Raw genomic sequence first — 18,878 nt, 5'->3', positions numbered from 1 at the left:
AAAGGCATCCTATAATAATGAGCTGCTTTCTCCTGTAAGGTACAAAGAGCCATGATGCAAATAAAGGCCTACTACCCTGTGAGAACGAGGACTGTTATGGAAGAGAAAAGAAGTGCCTTGCTAGCTTAGGAGTGTGGACCAATGGCCATGCTTATTCCGAGTAAAGGAGTGATCAACAATGAAGAGAGATGACTGAAGCCTGAAGGATTTGTGGACCCTTGCTAAAGAATAGATATTGTGAGGGATAGGATGCAGAAAACTGCAGAGACCATCACCCAATTCTTCATGAAGACCATAGCCTGTCAGTAGCCTGTCTTGTGAGGTCAGAAAGCATTTTCCTTTCATTGTAGCCATGTGCATCCATAAATCTTGTTCTTTAGTCCACAGTTTTGTAACTTTTTTCCATCTGAGAGGAGGCAGCGTGATCTTCCTTTGCTGCACAGCACAGTGTTACCATCATTGAAGGGTGATGTCCTGCTTCTTGCTGAAGGTCCTGCTACCATCCCATTGTTGTACAGGAGTAGAAACAGTCACAGTCACATGGGGACATTGTGGGTTGCTTCTTGCTTCACTTAGGACCTCTGACCTCCTCTCTCAGCTTAGCTACAGGAGAAATTTTACAGGAGTAAGCATTCAGCCCCTCGAGTATGTTCCTTCACCATTCAATGTGATCATGGCTGATCTGCAAGTAACCGCATATTTATAACCTTTGCCCCATATCCCGTAATATCTTTGATTAACAAAAATCTATTAATCTCACATATGAAATGAACATCAACCTATCATCAATCGCCACTTGCGGAAGAAAGTTTCAAATTTCTACCACCTTCTGTGTGTAGGAATGTTTCCTACTTTCACACCCGAGAAGTCTGGTTCTAATTTTCAGACTATTCCCCCTTATCATAAACTCCCCAACCAGAGGAAGTAGTTTCTCTCTATTTGTTCCCCTTAACATATTGAAAACTTCAATCAAATCACCCCTTAACTTTCTAATTTCCAGGGAACACAACCCCAGTTTGTGTAATCCCACTTTATAATTTAACTCGTGGAATCATTCAGGTATCAGGTAGCATCCTGGTAAATCTGTGCTGCACTGTGTTCCTTCGCTGTCACTCGGTCAAATCCTGGAACTCCCTCCCTATCAGCACTGTGGGTGTTCCTACAACACATGGGCTGCAACGGTTCAAGAAAGCAGCTCACCACCACCTTCTCAAGGGCACTTAGGGATGGGTAATAAATGCTGGCCTTGCCAGCGAAGCCCACATTCCATGAATGAATAAGTTTTTAAAAAACTTTCCAAGCCGATACATCCTTCCTAGGGTGCGGTGTCCAGAATTGCTCGCAGTGCTCCAGATGTGGTCCAAAGTAGGGCTTTGTGTAACTGATGCATGACTTCTACCTTCTTGTATGCTAGCCCTCTAGATATAAAGGTGGTATTCCATTGGACCTTCCGGTCATTTTCTATACCGCTTCATGAGCCAGAAATGTCCCCACGTCGGGGGCGGAGGTTGTACAGGGGTGGGCTCGAACCCAATCGGCACCCCCGACCGGGTCCACGGCGCCATTTTATGTGGGTGCTCCCTGTGCAGGCGGGGGGGGGGGAACTCCCTGAGTGGTTCCCTGCACTCTTTCACGCGCATGCGCGAACTTTGTTTAAGTTATGGAAATTTGAATAAAGATGAGTAAAAAATTTAAGGACATGTCCCCTCATGTGAAACTGTCACATGAGCTGGGACATGTCCATTATTTATTTCAAAAAGCTTTATTTAAATAATAAACCCTTCATGAAACCTCATCCCGCCCGTGGATGAGGTTTCATGAAAAATGCGAAGGCCGCCTGGGCTCTTCGCCTGCCCGCCAACCTTAAGGTTGGACAGGCAGCACAGTTAATTACTTTAATTACTTTTTAACAGGTCTTAATAGGCCTTTGACAGTTCAATGGATGCGCAGCTGACTTGGCTGCGCGCGTGCTGAACTGAATATCTGAATGACATGTGGTGACGTCAGGACGCCCGCCCGACATCACCACGTGTCATTTTACGTGTCGACGAGTAGGCCCCACCCCCACTCACTGACGGGAAAATGCTGCCGATGACATTTTAATTATCTATGTGCATGGACACCCCCAAGCCACTTTAACCGCTGTTTCTAGCTTTTCATCATTTAGAAAGTTTCCTGTTCTATCCTTTTTAAGGCCGCAGTAGATGACCTCATGCTTGCCTATGTTGAAATCATTTAGCACATTTTTATCCACTGAGTTAATCTGTCAATATTTCTTTGTAGTGTTACGTTTTCATCTGCTGTTTTATCTCCAGTTGCATAGCTCTGTCTATGACAAGATTACATGTGTAGGACAAGCATCTGGTATATGCAGGGTTAATGTGGGACTGAGTACAGTACTGCCCAACACAGTGATGTAAGAAGGCACATCACCCAGAACCAGGGTCAGTGTGGTGTTGGCCAGAGATGTGTTAAGACTTAGACATGGAGATAGCTCCATACCTCCATAACACTTTACTGTTTATATGTATATAGTTATAAGTAGTTAATAAAGACTTGCTGTTAGCATACAGAAGACTACAAAGACTTCCTTAACAGACCTGTTCTTAACCAACACTATAACAACAGTATGGACTGTAGAACATCACAATACTGCAGGATATTTTGAAGAAATAATATTATAAGGTGGCCCTGTATGGTTCAAACAGCAGAATTGTTGGGATTGATTTTAACTCGAGCAGGATTGCTGTGTGGGGCTCTCGGGATGGGCACACATCTGGAAACCTAGTCTTAATATCTGAAATTGGTCTCCCACTCAATGCCGATGAGAATGGCATCAAGGTCGGCAGGCGGGAGGTAGAATGTGGTGAATTAACACAAGGGAACAGTTCCGGACCTAAGCTCATTGCTTGGGGTAGGGCTCGACCTTCTAAGAAGATGCTGGTATGGAGGGTTGGGCCAGGGGAGGCCCAAAGATTCCTTCTGGGGGCTGAAAATGCATTCCTGCTCCACTTAATGCCCTGAAGAATCCTCCGAGGTTCCTCCGGCAGGTTTGACATACTGCAGGCCTCCCACAGCTCTTCATTAAGTTCACATTGTGTCATTCACAACCTCATCAAGCTGCGACTTTTAGATTTAAATGAGACCACCCCTGGGAGGGTGCAGCAGCAAAACAATTTTCACAACCGAACTGTAAGATTGCAAAACAACCCCTTGGTGTCTTTGAAATACAATTGGATACTTATGAAGGTGAGATTTGGGGGGGAGGGGGGCTGCCAATACCCTGATGGGCAGGAGGCAGCAAAGTATCCAAAATCGTTTTTAAGAAATGTGGATTCAGTCATTAGAATGAATTCTGCTGAGGCCAGCAGTTAAACAATAGGCTGAGATTGTCTCTGAAATAGGGCTGTCTAGTGACAGAAAATCAAGAGGGGAGGTCTACTGTCACACAACGCTTGCACTGGTAGGGAAGGCAGCCTCGTCCACCCTGCCACATGTTAATCATGACAGGGTTCTTGGGGTCAAGCAACTCACCTGATTTCCTTTTCATTCTGCATTGTTTTTTTTTGAAAAATATACTTTATTCATAAAATATCTGGAAGAACATTCCAAACCATTTCAAAATCACAATCACAAAAGTACAATCAGATTCAACTTTTACACATAGATCACATGGTGCATCAATACAATCAATGAATATTACAATCATTTGAATATGGTCAATGCAGACAATCAGACAAAGGTATTGGAGTTTTCAACATACATCATGTTGCACTCTGAGGTGCTTCAGTACAATTATAATACAATTAGTATTCAATGCATACATTCATTTTGAGTTGTACAGCCCGAGGGGCTCTAAACAGTTCCCAGCCCCTCGGTGCACTGTGGCAGAAAGGTCTTAGACAGCGACCTTTCCCCATTGCGCCTTTGCGGCGGCTGCCCCAAGCTTTAGTGCATTCCTAAGCATGTAGTCCTGGACTTTGGAATGTGCCAGTCTGCAACACTCGGTCGGGGACAACTCTTTGCGCTGGAAGACCAACAAGTTTCGGGCAGACCAAACAGCGTCTTTCACCGAGCAGATGATCCTCCAGCTGCAGTTGATGTTTGTCTTGGTGTGTGTCCCTGGGAACAGCCCGTAGAGCACAGAATCCTGTGTCACAGAACTGCTCAGGATGAACCTCGACAGAAACCACTGCATCTCTCTCCAGACCTTCTTTGCAACGGCACAATCCACAAGGAGGTGAACAACGGTCTCGTCCCCACCACAGCCACCTCGAGGGCAACATGCATAGGGGGTGAGACTCCTGGCGTGTTGGAAGGATCTGACGGGGAGGGCTTTTCTCACCACCAGCCAAGCTACGTCTTGGTGCTTGTTGGAAAGTTCTGGCGATGAGGCATTCTGCCAAATGACTTTGACAGTCTGCTCAGGGAACCATCCCACAGGATCCACCCTCTCCTTTTCCCGCAGGGCCTCTAAGACGTTACGTGCTGACCACTGCCTGATGGACATGTGGTCAAAGGTGTTTCTCTGCATAAATTCTTCCACCAGGGACAGGTGGTACGGCACGGTCCAACTACTTGGAGCGTTCCGCGGCAGCGTGGCCAGACCCATCCTTCGCAACACTGGGGACAGGTAGAACCTCAGCACATAGTGACACTTGGTGTTTGCGTACCGAGGGTCTACGCAAGCTTGATGCAGCCGCACACAAAGGTGGCCATCAATATGAGGGCGATGTTGGGCACGTTTTTTCCCCCTTTATCTAGAGGCTTGTACATCGCGTCCCTACGGACACGATCCATTTTCGACCTCCAGATAAAGCGAAAGATGGCTCGGCTGATCGCCATCGCGCAGGAGTGTGGAATGGGCCAGACCTGCGCCACGTACAGCAACAGCGAGAGTGCCTCACACCTGATGACCAGGTTCTTACCTGCAATGGAGAGGGAGCGTCGCTCCCACACGCCCAATTTTCTTTTCACCATAGACACTCGCTCCTTCCAGTTTCTAACGCATGCCCCGGTCCCTCTGAACCATATCCCCAGCCCTTCAGGGCATTAGCCCTGACGGTGAAGGGGACAAAGGATCGGTCAGCCCAGTTCCCAAAGAACATGGCCTCGCTCTTCCCACGATTTACTTTGGCTCCCGAGGCCAGTTCGAACTGGTCGCAGATGTGGATCTGTCTGCGCACTGACAGCAGATCCGAGCAGAAGACGACAACATCGTCCATGTACAGGGAGGCTTTGACCTGAGTGCCTCCACTGCCTGGGATTGTCACTCCTCTTATGCCCGGATCCTTCCTGATGGACTCAGCAAAGGGTTCTATGCAACACGCAAAAAGGACAGGGGAGAGGGGGCAGCCCTGCCTGACTCCAGATTTAATAGGAAAGCTATCTGATTCCCACCCCTTGATTGATACTGCGCTACTGATGTTAGTGTAGAGCAGATGGATCCAATTGCGAATTCCCTCCCAAACCCCATTTTGGAGAGCACATCCACCATGTAGGTGTGCGATATTCTGTCAAAGGCCTTCTCCTGATCCAGGCTGATGAGGCAGGTGTCACACCCCTGTCCTGCACATAGGCAATCATATCCCTGAGCAGCGCGAGGCTGTCAGAGATCTTCCTGCCCGACACAGTGCAGGTTTGGTCAGGGTGGATCACCAATTCCAGAGCGGACTTGACCCGATTGGCGATGACCTTGGACAGAATCTTATAGCCCACATTCATTAAGTTCACATTGTGTCATTCACAACCTCATCAAGCTGCGACTTTTAGATTTAAATGAGACCACCCCTAGGAGGGTGCAGCAGCAAAACAATTTTCACAACCGAACTGTAAGATTGCAAAACAACCCCTTGGTGTCTTTGATGAAGTGAAGTGGGTTGCCAATTTCTAATTTCCTCCCTTTCCCCCTTGTGCTTGTAGATGAGGGTGATGATGCCTTTCCTCATGGATTCTGACATGCTGCCGGCCAGGAGCATACTCTCGTACACTTCTAGCAGGTCTGGGCCAATCCAGTCCCACAGAGCCGAATAGAACTCCGCCGGCAAGCCGTCGCTTCCGGGAGTTTTACTCTTCTCGAAGGACTCAAGGGCCTTAGTCAATTTGTCAGGAGTTAGCGGTTTGTCCAGGTCCTCCCGTGTACTGTTGTCTAAGACCTCCATGATAGAGGACAGGAAGGACTGGGAGGCCATGCTGTCTGTGGGCTTCACGTCATACAATCCGGCATAAAAGGATTTGCTGATCCTCAAAATGTCGGACTGCGATGACTTTACTGAGCCGTCTTCTTCCTTCAGGCTGTTAATCACAGAGCTCTCTCTGTGTACCTTTTGGAAGAAGAAACGTGAGCACGTCTCATCCTGCTCTACGGAACGGACTCTGGACCGGAAGATGATCTTGGAGGCCTCCCAGGCAAAGAGCGAGGCTTGTTGGCTCTTCACCTCTTGGAGTTCCTCCTTGACATCGACCCCCATCGACCGCAGCCGGAGCAGATTTTGCATGTTTTTCTGGAGTCGGGACGTTTCCCTCTGTTCCTTTCTAGCTTTCTGGGCACCTTTGAGGATGAAAAACCTCTTGATGTTTCCCTTGATCGCTTCCCACCAGTGTGTCAGGGTCTCAAAGAGGGATTTCACAGTTCTCCAACCTTTGTAATCCCTCTTGAGCTCCTCAATGTTTTCTGGGGTCAGCAGTTGCACGTTTAGCTTCCATGCCCCCCTGCCCACCCTCTGATCTTCCTCTAAGTGACAGTCAGCCAGTAGGAGGCAGTGGTCAGAGAAGAACACCGGCTTGACGTCAGTGGATCTGACTGCGAATGCGCGGGACACAAAAAGGAAGTCTATCCTGGAACGGTTGGACCCGTCTGGCCGCGACCAGGTGTATCTACGCTGCGCTCCGTCTGCAGGGTTGCTGAAGATGTCGCACAGCTTGGCATCCTTAACTGTTTCCATCAGGGATCTGGACATAGTGTCCAATCTGCTGTCGGCCCTGCCGGATCGTCCAGCCGCATCGATGATGCAGTTGAAGTCACCACCCAGAATGACCGGCCTGGAGGTCGCCAGCAGCAGTGGGAGCTGCTGAAAGACTGCCAGCCGCTCGCTCTTTTGTGCCGGGACGTACACGTTAATTAACCGGAGTGGAGCATTCTTGTACATTACGTCTGCTACGAGGAGGCACCCGGCCACCACCTCCTTAACCTCAGAGACGGTGAAGTTGCCTCCCCGCAGCAGAATACCCAGGCCGGAGGAACAAGAGTCGTTTCCTCCCGACCAGATCAATGGCCCATGGGACCACCATCGTGACCATTGCCTGGAGGAGCTGAGGTGCGGTATCGCACACTCCTGCAGAAACAACAGGTCAGCTTTGACCTTGGCAAGGTAATCCAAGGTCGCAACACATCACGTAGTAGATTTAATGCTACGCACCTTTATGGATACAATCTTTACACCCATTTTAAAGCATTTAGTCTCTTACCAAAACAAAAACAGAATTACCTGGAAAAACTCAGCAGGTCTGGCAGCATCGGCGGAGAAGAAAAGAGTTGATGTTTCAAGTCCTCATGACCCTTCAACAGAACTGAGTAATATTAGGAGAGGGGTGAAATATAAGCTAGTTTAAGGTGGGGTGGGGGGGGGGGGGGGGGGGGGTGGTTGGGGGGAGAGAAGTGGTGGGGGGCGGGGGTGTGGTTGTAGGGACAAGCAAGCAGTGATAGGAGCAGATAATCAAAAGATGTCACAGATAAAAGGATCAAAGAGGTGTTGAAGGTGGTGATATTATCTAAACGAATGTGCTAATTAAGAATGGATGGCAGGACACTCAAGGTACAGCTCTAGTGGGGGTGGGGTGGAAAGACTAACAGGGCATAAAAGGTATAGATTTAAAAATAATGGAAATAGGTGGGAAAAGAAAAATCTATATAAATTATTGGAAAAAACAAAAGGAAGGGGGAAGAAACAGAAAGGGGTGGGGATGGAGGAGGGAGTTCAAGAACTAAAGTTGTTGAATTCAATATTCAGCCCGGAAGGCTGTAAAGTGCCTAATCGGAAGATGAGGTGCTGTTCCTCCAGTTTGCGTTGGGCTTCACTGGAACAATGCAGCAAGCCAAGGACAGACATGTGGGCAAGAGAACAGGGTGGAGTGTTAAAATGGCAGGCGACAGTGAGGTTTGGGTCTTTCTTGCGGACAGACCGAAGGTGTTCTGCAAAGCGGTCGCCCAGTTTACGTTTGGTCTCTCCAATGTAGAGGAGACTGCATTGGGAGCAACGAATGCAGTAGACTAAGTTAGGGGAAATGCAAGTGAAATGCTGCTTCACTTGAAAGGAGTGTTTGGGCCCTTGGACGGTAAGGAGAGAGGAAGTGAAGAGGCAGGTGTTGCATCTTTTGCATGGGCATGGGGAGGTGCCATAGGTGGGGGTTGAGGAGTAGGGGGTGATGGAGGAGTGGACCAGGGTGTCCCGGAGGGAACGATCCATACGGATTGCCGCCAGGGTGGGTGAAGGAAAGATGTGTTTGGTGGTGGCATCATGCTGGAGTTGGCAGAAATGGCGGAGGATGATCCTTTGAATGCGGAGGCTGGTGGGGTGATAAGTGAGGACAAGGGGGACCCTATCATGTTTCTAGGAGGGAGGAGAAGGCATGAGGACGGATGCGCGGGAGATGGGCCGGACATAGTTGAGGGCCCTGTCAACGACCGTGGGTGGAAAACCTCGGTTAAGGGAGAAGGAGGACATGTCAGAGGAACTGTTTTTGAAGGTAGCATCATCAGAACAGATGCGACGGAGGCGAAGGAACTGAGAGAATGGGATGGAGTCCTTACAGGAAGCGGGGTGTGAGGAGCTACATGAAGGCCGCTTGGGCTCTTCGCCTGCTCACCAACCTTAAGGTTGGACGGGTAGTGTTAATAGTTATGTTAATTGTTTTTTTATTGGCCTTAACAGGCCTTTGAACGAAAGATCTGAATGACGTGCGGTGACATTGGGACGCACGCTTGACGTTACCGCGCGTCATTTTACATGTCGGTGTGCCGGGCCTGCCCCCGCACGCCGACGTGAAAATTCTGGCCTAAGTGACCTGTAACAATTCAAATGTAACAGAGTTAGTTGGTTGAAAAAATCCAGCATTAGGAAGACTCTATTTTCTGTTTTCAACCAAACCAGCTCGATAAGGTCCAACTGTGATTCTCTTATTTTTCTTTTCTTCTAGTTTCTTCAAGCAAGCATCAACCCCAGAGATGACATAGCAACAGAGGCCTATGAAGATGAACTTGACATGGGCAGATCAGGGTCATACTTGAACAGCAGCATCACCTCAGCCTGGAGTGAGCACAGCCTAGATCCCGACGACATTAGAGTAAAAACAATTAACTTTTCCTATTGTCTATGCCTGGATTTAATTTTGTTTCTTAATTTAAAGCGAAAGATAGATTTCTCTCCCTGTAAACACAAAGCTATGCTCACACAACAGCAAAATGCTGTGAATGCTGGAAATCAAATAAAAAACAGAAATGCTGGAAATACTCAGCAGGCCTTGCAGCATCTGTGTGAAGAGAGGGGGAGGGGAAGAATGAACAAAGGGAAGTAGTGTGTTAGGGTGGAAGGCAGAAGACCACGCATGTTTATTTTGGTTCAGTAATATTAAAGACTGTGGTGTTAGATACCCTGATGCGCTCATTGGTAAACATGCTGGGCTATCCATCCCATGTCCAGGGAATAAAAGGATGAAAGTTAAAAATAAGATTTAAAAAATAAGATGAAGAAAATGTGTTTTATGAAGTAACAAGCTGAGATATTCATCCTACAGGCATATGGACTGCATAAGATAAGTATTAACGCTGAAAATCAGACCACCAAAATGCTTCTATTAATAATTTATTTGAAGCATTTCTTAGATCCAACAGACTTCATTCAACATTTCTCTGAATTACCTACTTTTACACAATTATTTTAATTTACAATTTTCATCCCAAAAATATGAAATACAAATACCTACATTCATTAAAAGTTATTATGCTCAGAAACATTATTTGACAAAAAATATTTTTTTTCACAGTGAATTTGCTTTAATTTGCTTTACCTAACTTGTCTTGACTGTAGTTTAATTAGATGTACAGTTTTTAACTATTTCCACTAATCATTCTCTACATCTTCAGTGTCTGAAAATTCTCAGGATCTAAACCTACACCTACACCTAGTTCTTCAAATTTTTTTTATTCTCTGAATATTTTATCATCAGTGTCAAATGCAACATGTGTAGTATCACATTTTTGGTGTCACTGTCTGCATTTTCAATGTTGGTTGAAACACTTCTCCTTATTCTTCAGTTCTCTGCCAGAAGGCAGGTGTGACCCACAGTGCCACAATCTCCAACACAGGTAGGGCAAGGAGGCAGGTACCAAGTCCACTCCAGCCAGAACAAGCATTGCACCCCATGCAGTTGGCACAACCTGATCCACACCAGCTGTTCAGCCAACCAGCCCCCCCCAAGGAGTTTGAGTTTTTGTGGCAACATGCACTTTTACATGCTGAAGCTGGAGCTAGAGCTCTGGATAGTGATGGCAGAGGCTCAAATTTCTTTCCATCAAATGGCTGACCAAGGAACTCTCCCACTCTTACCACCTGCCATTGGCATGTTCGAAGGATTAACAAGTTGATACTCAACCTGTTTGGCCATGTTATGAAGGGCATCAAGTCCTGGAGTGGGACTTGAATCTAGAATTTCTGGCTCAGAGGCAGGATGCTCTCCTTACCTGGTCTGCTTACATGTGACTCCAGACCCATGGCAATATGGTTGACTTTTAAATGCCCTCTGAAGTGACCTAGCAGGCCATTCAGTTGAATCAAACTGCTACAAAATCTTTAAAAGGAATGAAACTGGATGGATCACCTGGCATCGACCTAAGCACCGATGTCTCCAAGCCGCACACCATTCTGACTTGGAACCGTTCCTTCACTGTCGCTGGGTCAAAATCCTGGAACTCCCTTCCTAACAGCACTGTGAGTGTACCTACACCACATGGACTGCAGCGGTTCAAGGAAGGTGGCTCACCATCACCTTCTCAAGGGCAATTAGGGATAGGCAATAAAAGCGCCGGCCCAGCCAGCGACACTCACATCCTGTGAAAGATTTTTTAAAAATCATACTTTATCATTTGCAAACACACTGAAGGTGGCTCTTTTTTCTAATTTGTTGCATTACAATATTCACCTCAGGTCTTTGCAGATATCATATTCTGGGTCTGACTCATAATTATGATGAGGATTATGGATGAAGGCTCCCTTAAAAGAGCTTTGGGGCTGAATTAAATGAGGCGCCCTAGTCCCCAGCTCCAGGCTAAAATGTCAGGGGGGATCCTGTGCAGGGGAAGAATGGCAGGCCCACAGTCATTTAAATAGGCTTGAGGTGGGATTACCACCCCTCAGGGACAGGAAGCCCCTCCTCGGAAGTTGTACCTGGACCACCAGCAGGAGCAGTGGACATTGTCGATACTGCACTTGGATGATGAGACAAGCTATGATGGATCAGAATGCTGTAAATGTTTAGGGGTTGGCAAGGGTTAAGCGTTGTTGACAAGTGGGGTGGGGGCTGGGGTTTGAGAGGCCATGAAGGGAGGTCAACCTGATTTGGGGGTGCATGGGAGGGGTTGCAACTTGCAGGGATGGGGCTCTGATGCGACTAGGGAACTAGTTAAGGAGTGATGATGACCAGTGGAATGAGGCCCTTAAATGTGCATCGTTTGCAACAATTGCACGCTTTGACTTTGGGACCTGAATTGGTCCAGTGGGGTGTGTGTTGTCAGACGCCATCCCTGCTGCAGGTATAATTGCGGTGGGCGAAGGGGCAGGTGGGTAGGTGGCAGCAGGCTACCTGCTCGATTTAATGTACCCCCCCCCCCCCCCCCCCCCCCACCCTCCAATACCCTCGAACCTGTTGGTGGGGAATGCTAAATGTAGCCCTTGGTCTCTTTCTTTCAGCAACATTTCTTGCACTCTGTTGCTCTATCAACTTCTTGCCATCTTGCTCTAGCCTCTTCACCTTCCCTTGTTCTACATGCCACATGTCACTTTCCCTTACCAAGTAATAACATGCAGTGTCTCAGAACATAACTTCCATGAAACAAATAAAAATGACATAAAAACCAAATGAAATAAGAAAGAAAGTCAGTGATTTAACAGGTAAATTTGTCACATTCTTTCTTGAAATCTATTGTTAAGGTTGGTTAAAGCATGCCTGAGTTACAATGTCAGAGGTGACACAAGGTAAGCAGGGCTGCGAGATTCCATAGACCATAGACCATAGAACACTACAGCACAGAAAACAGGCCATTCGGCCCTTCTAGTCTGTGCCGAAATATTATTCCGCTAGTCCCATTGACCTGCACCTAGTCCATAACCCTCCAGACCTCTCCCATCCATGTATCTATCTAATTTATTCTTAAAACTTAAGAGTGAGCCCGCATTTACCACGTCAGATGGTAGCTCGTTCCACACTCTCACCACTCTCTGAGTGAAGAAGTTCCCCCTAATGTTCCCCCTAAACCTTTCCCCTTTCAACCTAAAGCCATGTCCTCTCGTGTTTATTTCTCCTAATCTAAGTGGAAAGAGCCTACTCGCATTTACTCTGTCTATACCCCTCACAATTTTGTAAACTTCTATCAAATCTCCCCTCATTCTTCTACGCTCCAAGGAATAAAGTCCTAACCTGTTTAATCTTTCCCTGTAACTCAACTCCTTAAGACCCGGCAACATCCTAGTAAATCTTCTCTGCACTCTCTCAATCTTACTGATATCCTTCCTGTAGTTAGGCGACCAGAACTGCACACAATACTCCAAAGTTGGCCTCACCAATGTCTTATACAACCTCACCATAACATCCCAACTCCTATACTCAATACTTTGATTTATGAAGGCCAGTATGCCAAAAGCTTTCTTTACAACCCTGTCTACCTGTGATGCCACTTTCAGGGAATTATGTATCTGAACTCCCAGATCCCTTTGTTCCTCTGCACTCCTCAGTGCCCTACCATTTACTGTGTATGTCCTACCTTGGTTTGACCTTCCAAAATGTAACACCTCACACTTTTCTGCATTAAATTCCATCTGCCATTTTCTGGCCCATTTTTCCAGTTGGTCCAGATCTCTCTGCAAGCTTTGAAAGCCTTCCTTGCTGTCCACAACGCCTCCAATCTTAGTGTCATCAGCAAACTTGCTGATCCAATTCACCACATTATCATCCAAATCATTGATATAGACAACAAACAACAATGGTCCCAGCACAGATCCCTGAGGCACACCACTAGTCACAGACCTCCAGTCTGAGAAGCAATCATCCACTACCACTCTCTGTCTTCTCCCACACAGCCAATTTCGAATCCAGTTTACAACCTCTCCATGGATACCAAGTGTCTGAACCTTCTGAACTAACCTCCCATGTGGGACCTTGTTACTAAAGTCCATGTAGACAACATCCACAGCCTTTCCTTCATCTACTTTCTTGGTAACCTCCTTGAAAAACTCTACAAGGTTCGTTAAACACGACCTACCATGCACAAAGCCATGCTGACTATCCTTAATCAGCCCTCGGCTGTCCAAATAATTATATATCCGATCTCTCAGAACACCTTCCAATAATTTACCTACTACTGACGTCAGGCTCACTGGCCTGTAATTACCTGGTTTACTTTTGGAGCCTTTTTTAAACAACGGGACAACATGAGCTACCCTCCAATCCTCCGGCACCTCACCCGTGGCTAAGGACATTTTAAATATTTCTGCCAGGGCCCCTGCAATTTCTACACTAGTCTCTCTCGAGGTCCGAGGGAATATCATGTCAGGCCCGGGGGATTTATCTACCTTTATTCGCTGTAAGGCAGCAAGCACCTCCTCCTCTTTAATCTCTATATGTTCCATGAAACTACTGCTTGTTTCCCTTCCTTCCTTATACACTATACCAGTTTCCTGAGTAAATATTGATGCAAAAAAACTGTTTAAGATCTCCCCCATCTCGTGAGGTTCCACACATAGACGACCACTTTGATCTTCAAGGGGACCAATTGTGTCCCTTACTATCCTTTTTACTCTTAATATACTTGTAGAAACCCTTCGGGTTTACCTTCACATTATCTGCCAAAGCAACCTCATGTCTTCTTTTTGCCTTCCTGATTTCCTTTTTTAGTATTTTCTTACATTTTCTAAACTCTACAAGTACCTCATTTGCTTCTTGTTGCCTATACCTGCTATACACCTCTCTCTTCTTCTTAACCAGATTGCTAATATCCCTTGAAAACCATGGTTCCCTATGCCTGTTAACTTTGCCTTTAATCCTGACAGGAACATGCAAACTCTGCACTCTCAAAATTTCGCCCTTGAATGCCTTCCACTTACTGAACACATCCTTGCCAGAAAACAACTTATCCCAATCCACTCTTCCTAGATCCTTTCTCATTTCCACAAAATTGGCCTTTCTCCAATTTAGAATCTCAACTCGAGGACCAGACCTATCCTTATCCATAATTAGCTTAAAGCTAATGACATTGTGGTTACTGGACCCAAAATGTTCGCCTACACATACTTCTGTCACCTGACCTGTCTGGTTCCCTAATAAGAGATCAAGTATTCCCTGCTAGGAGGCCAAATCTCCACCTCCCCAAGCTTCCCACCCCCACTGCCCCCCAACCAAAACTGGGTAGGGGTGGTAGATGTCAACTCCCCTACAACATGCCCTTGATCCAAGGTATCATCCCACCAGGTTTGGTTGAGATTGGCCCAAGGACCTCAGAGGAGTTTGCCAACAAACAAACAGGCAGATATTTTTCTTTCATTTATATTGATACATCAAAGGAGCAAAGGGTGTGTTACTTGTCTATGTTTAGAAACCCCCTCACTGCAGACTTGAGGTTTGAACTATTTTTATGAGACCTGTTTATCCTCAAGGATAGATAGAATATTCCTGTCTAAACAGCAGTATCCTAGCTTAGTGCTACAATTGTGCATTGCCTATCACTTCCATTTTGAAATTTCTAATTTGAACAAGTTGCTGAATCATTAATGTGAAAGGACAACATGCATCTTGCTAATCTATATTTGTACCGAATTGATATAAAGCTAACACTATACGAAGTTTGTCAGATGATATTTCTAATGAATTCCAATGTTACTGAAAGGATAGTTAAGCCATGAATGGTAACTGTAATGTCTCATATAAAAGTTGTCTAAAGAAACCATTGATGAAAATATGGCTCATTTTCCCAGGAGACTGTATGCAACTCAAGCCTAAGTCAATATTCCAATAGTTCATAATAGACTAACAAAATGGGATATTTTAAATTTTCAGTCATCATAGATTTCATTGCTGAATTGCGATTCTTTATTTTTCTGGAAGCTGATGTGCAGATCGTATATTGCATTATATAAAGAGTCCTATTGCAAATTGAACACAGATGTAAGCGTTTACTTTTTTCTACTTGCAGGATGAGCTGAAGAAACTATATGCACAGCTGGAGATCTACAAAAGAAAAATGATGACAGCTAATAACCCACATCTGCAAAAGAAGAGAAGCTCTAAGAAAGGTTTAGGACGATCAATTATGAGGCGCATCACTGAAATCCCTGAGACAGTGAGTAGGCAGTGCAGCAAAGAGGACAAGGAACATTCAGAACTTTCCATTGCCAGGAACAGCATCACTATTGGTCGGAGGAATCCATTTGATCCCACTAGCTCCAGTGTGAAAACAAAAGAAGACTTTATGAAAAATAAAGCATTACTACTGCAAAAATCTCTCAGTAGCTATGACCATATGAGAGATCAAGGTGAAGATTCCAACATTTCCGTTGCAGACAAAATGGAAGTTTCCAGCACAGAATCTGGACTCGTAGATTCACTAACGGGGAAAAAGTTATCCAAAAAGACACATGAGAAGGCAGACAGCATTTCTACAGAATCCGTTCCTCTAGTGTGCAAGTCTGCTAGTGCACATAACTTAAGTGTAGACAAAAAGCCCTTGCATCCAAGAACATCTATGTTGCAGAAATCCCTCAGTGTCATTGCCAATGCAAAGGAAAAAACGTTGGGAATGACCGGCAAAGCGCAAAGCATGGACGAACATACAAAACATTATAAAGGACAGCAAAGAGGTAAAGATACTAACAGAAGTCCCTCAGCAGATAACAATGAAATGGGAGCATCCCAACCAAAAAACTCTTTGAGCCACTCTTCGATTTCTGAAGAGGCAAAAAGAGCTCCAAAAGCTGGAATAATGAAACAACATATTAATAGTCAATCGACAATTATTCCTGATACAGCCAACTCTCGACTGAGCGATCCATTTGATAAAGCTGAAGTCTGTCCATGGGAGCTACAGGACCAGTCACCTACACCTTCAGAATCAAGAGTTCAAAAACATGTATCTATTGCACCAGTGGAATCACAAAATATTCATAGTTCGCATTCAAATGTGAAGGTTCAGAACACCAACAAACACAAATCTGGGGAAAACGTTGCTAAACAAAAGCAAGCAACGCAAGGCAATATTGAGAAATCAGAAGTGTGCCCCTGGGACTTTGAGGAGCCACAATCAAGCCTGCAAGAGGGTAGGAAGGCTATATCTCAGCAGCCTGAAACTATTTCCATTGCAAAAGATATGGATACAAATAACGTAGCCAAAGTTTTTGAGATTCATCCTTGGGACTTCAAGGAAATGCCAAGCAAGACATTGGAGAAGAGCCAGATTGTGAAAGGGGATGGGTATAAAGGAGAGCAGGCAGATGGAAAGGACAAAGAGACCACACCAGAGACCCTAACGTCAAGCTGTAGCCTACAACAAGTTAATAGAGCAAATGTTTGTCCTTGGGAGTTCGAACCACCAGATTCACCAGAATCAGAGAAGAGCCCAGCTTCAGCTGCCTCAGCCTCTTTATTAAACAGTATACCCCAGAAAAAGTCAATGATGAAAGGGTTTGGGATATCTGTGAAAACTTTGGTATCTGCAGGAAAAGGCAAGGAGGCAGAGAAAGCAAAAGAAAGAAAAGATGATAAGATAAAAGCGAAGGGAAAATATAAGGAAAAGGACATGAAAGATGAAAACCTATTGGACAAATCTAATGTGGTTGAAAGCTGTCCTCGGGAAGTCAAAATAACCCCTGGGTCTGCAACTGGAAAGAGCAAAAAGATAAACAACAATGGAGCAGGAAAGGAAAGAGGCAAGCTTGCCGAGAAATGTCCTTGGGACGCCGAGGACAGCAGCCCCATTCTACAAGTAGCAGAAGGAGACACAGTTGCAGCTAAGGACAATAAAAATTCACATGGCATTGATGTAGATACATCAAAAATGGCCTCAATATGTCCTTGGGATTTTGATGATCAAACATCGGGAAAAAATGTGTGACAACAAATCTAGTCAACCTGCTCCTGAAGTGAAAGTTTTCATATCATAAAACTAAGAATTCCATATCAACAATAGGTACTTTATTAAAAGAACAAATAGAAACAGTGAAAGCAGGATTCAAGTTCATTTGTATGACAGCCTTCATTTCCTCATTTTTATTTAATCTGCGTACAATTCTAACAAGAACATATTCTGTCAGATGTACATGCATTCCGGAATGCTCTAGTATTAGAAACACTTATATGACAGAACTACTCTAATTTATGCAATGGTCATGTACTGTTACACCAACCTGAAGCACCTATTCTGACAAATGGGAGCCATTTTCCTTCTGTTTATTAACCAATAACATGACATGCAGTGAGCTTTGACTTGGCCCACAAGCCATAAACTTTTTTGAAATACTATTGTATTCAGTGTGGTTTATATTGTGGATCTTTTGTTTTAACTGGTGTTTACAGATTCTTATGTACTCCCTGAGAATTATAGTTTGGTATCAATAGCTGTTCAAGATTTTTTGATATATGAAGCAGTAGGTTCCTGTGGTTTATTTTTCCCAAAGATTATTCCTAGTGCACATAGCCACTGTTAATAGTGGATTCCGTGGTCCTACCTAGCTTAATGAAATATAACCAACTTCAGCTTAATTTATATTAGCTGATATTTTCCCACTCCCTATCCCTGAATATGATGATTTGCTGTATTACATAACAATCCTTGGTTTGCACTTTTTTAATCAACTTATTTGTGCAAATTTATTTAAAGGTGTTACAGCTCTAAACAATAACTCACTATCTGTTGAAACATAAATTTCAACTATCTTTAGCTTTGCAGTGTTTAGCACCTAAAAGAATCAAATCTGTAACCTCATATATTTGCTTCTATGTTCTGCATGCAAAGTGACTGGTAGGACTAACATCTTGCTAAACCTCTGACCTTAGCATTTGGACTGTACTGAATTGTATTGTGAGTGAGGCTGTATCCTGTACACTGTATTCTGTGCTTGTCCTATTTACTGACAAGCTCTGGCATCCACCAGGGAATATTTGATAGATTTCTTTTATGGTTTGTGGCAGCATGTAAATAAGGTACCTTATCTGCAATAAAATTACATTTATATTATACAAATTTTGCATGTGCTTGTTCATGATTTCTGGAGAGAAAGCTACCTTTAACTGCATAATGGGATAGGGCAACGACACAGTGATAGGGACTAAAATGTCACCATTGAAATATGGTGATGAAAACAGATCAAATAGATCTTCATTTGTGTTTATTCATGGGGTTAATTAAGTCTTGTAATTGCAAACTCATAATAAAAGAACTGGACACAGGAAACTATCTGCAATGTGATAACTGCTGCAATGGCCCATTTTAAATTAAAAGTAATAAATCATTGCTTTGGGGCACCTTTGAGAGTTTCTCAGCTGACTCAGATATTCCCCCTTTAGCTACTGATAGAGTAATTGTTATTGCCTGTTCATGGTGACAGCATACTATCTCATGG

General features: G+C 44.8%; 1 protein-coding gene across 3 annotated transcripts in view; it reads left to right on the top strand.

The window, feature by feature from the left end:
• gpr158a (G protein-coupled receptor 158a) overlaps positions 1–18,482 on the top strand; it is a 642,328-nt gene extending 623,846 nt beyond the window's left edge. For all 3 annotated transcript variants that reach the window (XM_078538078.1, XM_078538082.1, XM_078538086.1), the window contains 2 exons: positions 9,196–9,342; positions 15,458–18,482. In XM_078538078.1, the coding sequence (XP_078394204.1) occupies positions 9,196–9,342; positions 15,458–17,371 (2,061 nt within the window). In that variant the 3' untranslated portion in view covers positions 17,372–18,482. The remainder of the gene's footprint in view (positions 1–9,195; positions 9,343–15,457) is intronic.
• The last annotated feature ends 396 nt before the right edge of the window (positions 18,483–18,878 follow it).

This window comes from Cetorhinus maximus, chromosome 3 (assembly GCF_964194155.1).
Source record: "Cetorhinus maximus chromosome 3, sCetMax3.hap1.1, whole genome shotgun sequence".
In the NCBI taxonomy this organism is placed as follows: domain Eukaryota; kingdom Metazoa; phylum Chordata; class Chondrichthyes; order Lamniformes; family Cetorhinidae; genus Cetorhinus; species Cetorhinus maximus.
This window is presented reverse-complemented; position numbering and strand designations above follow the sequence as displayed.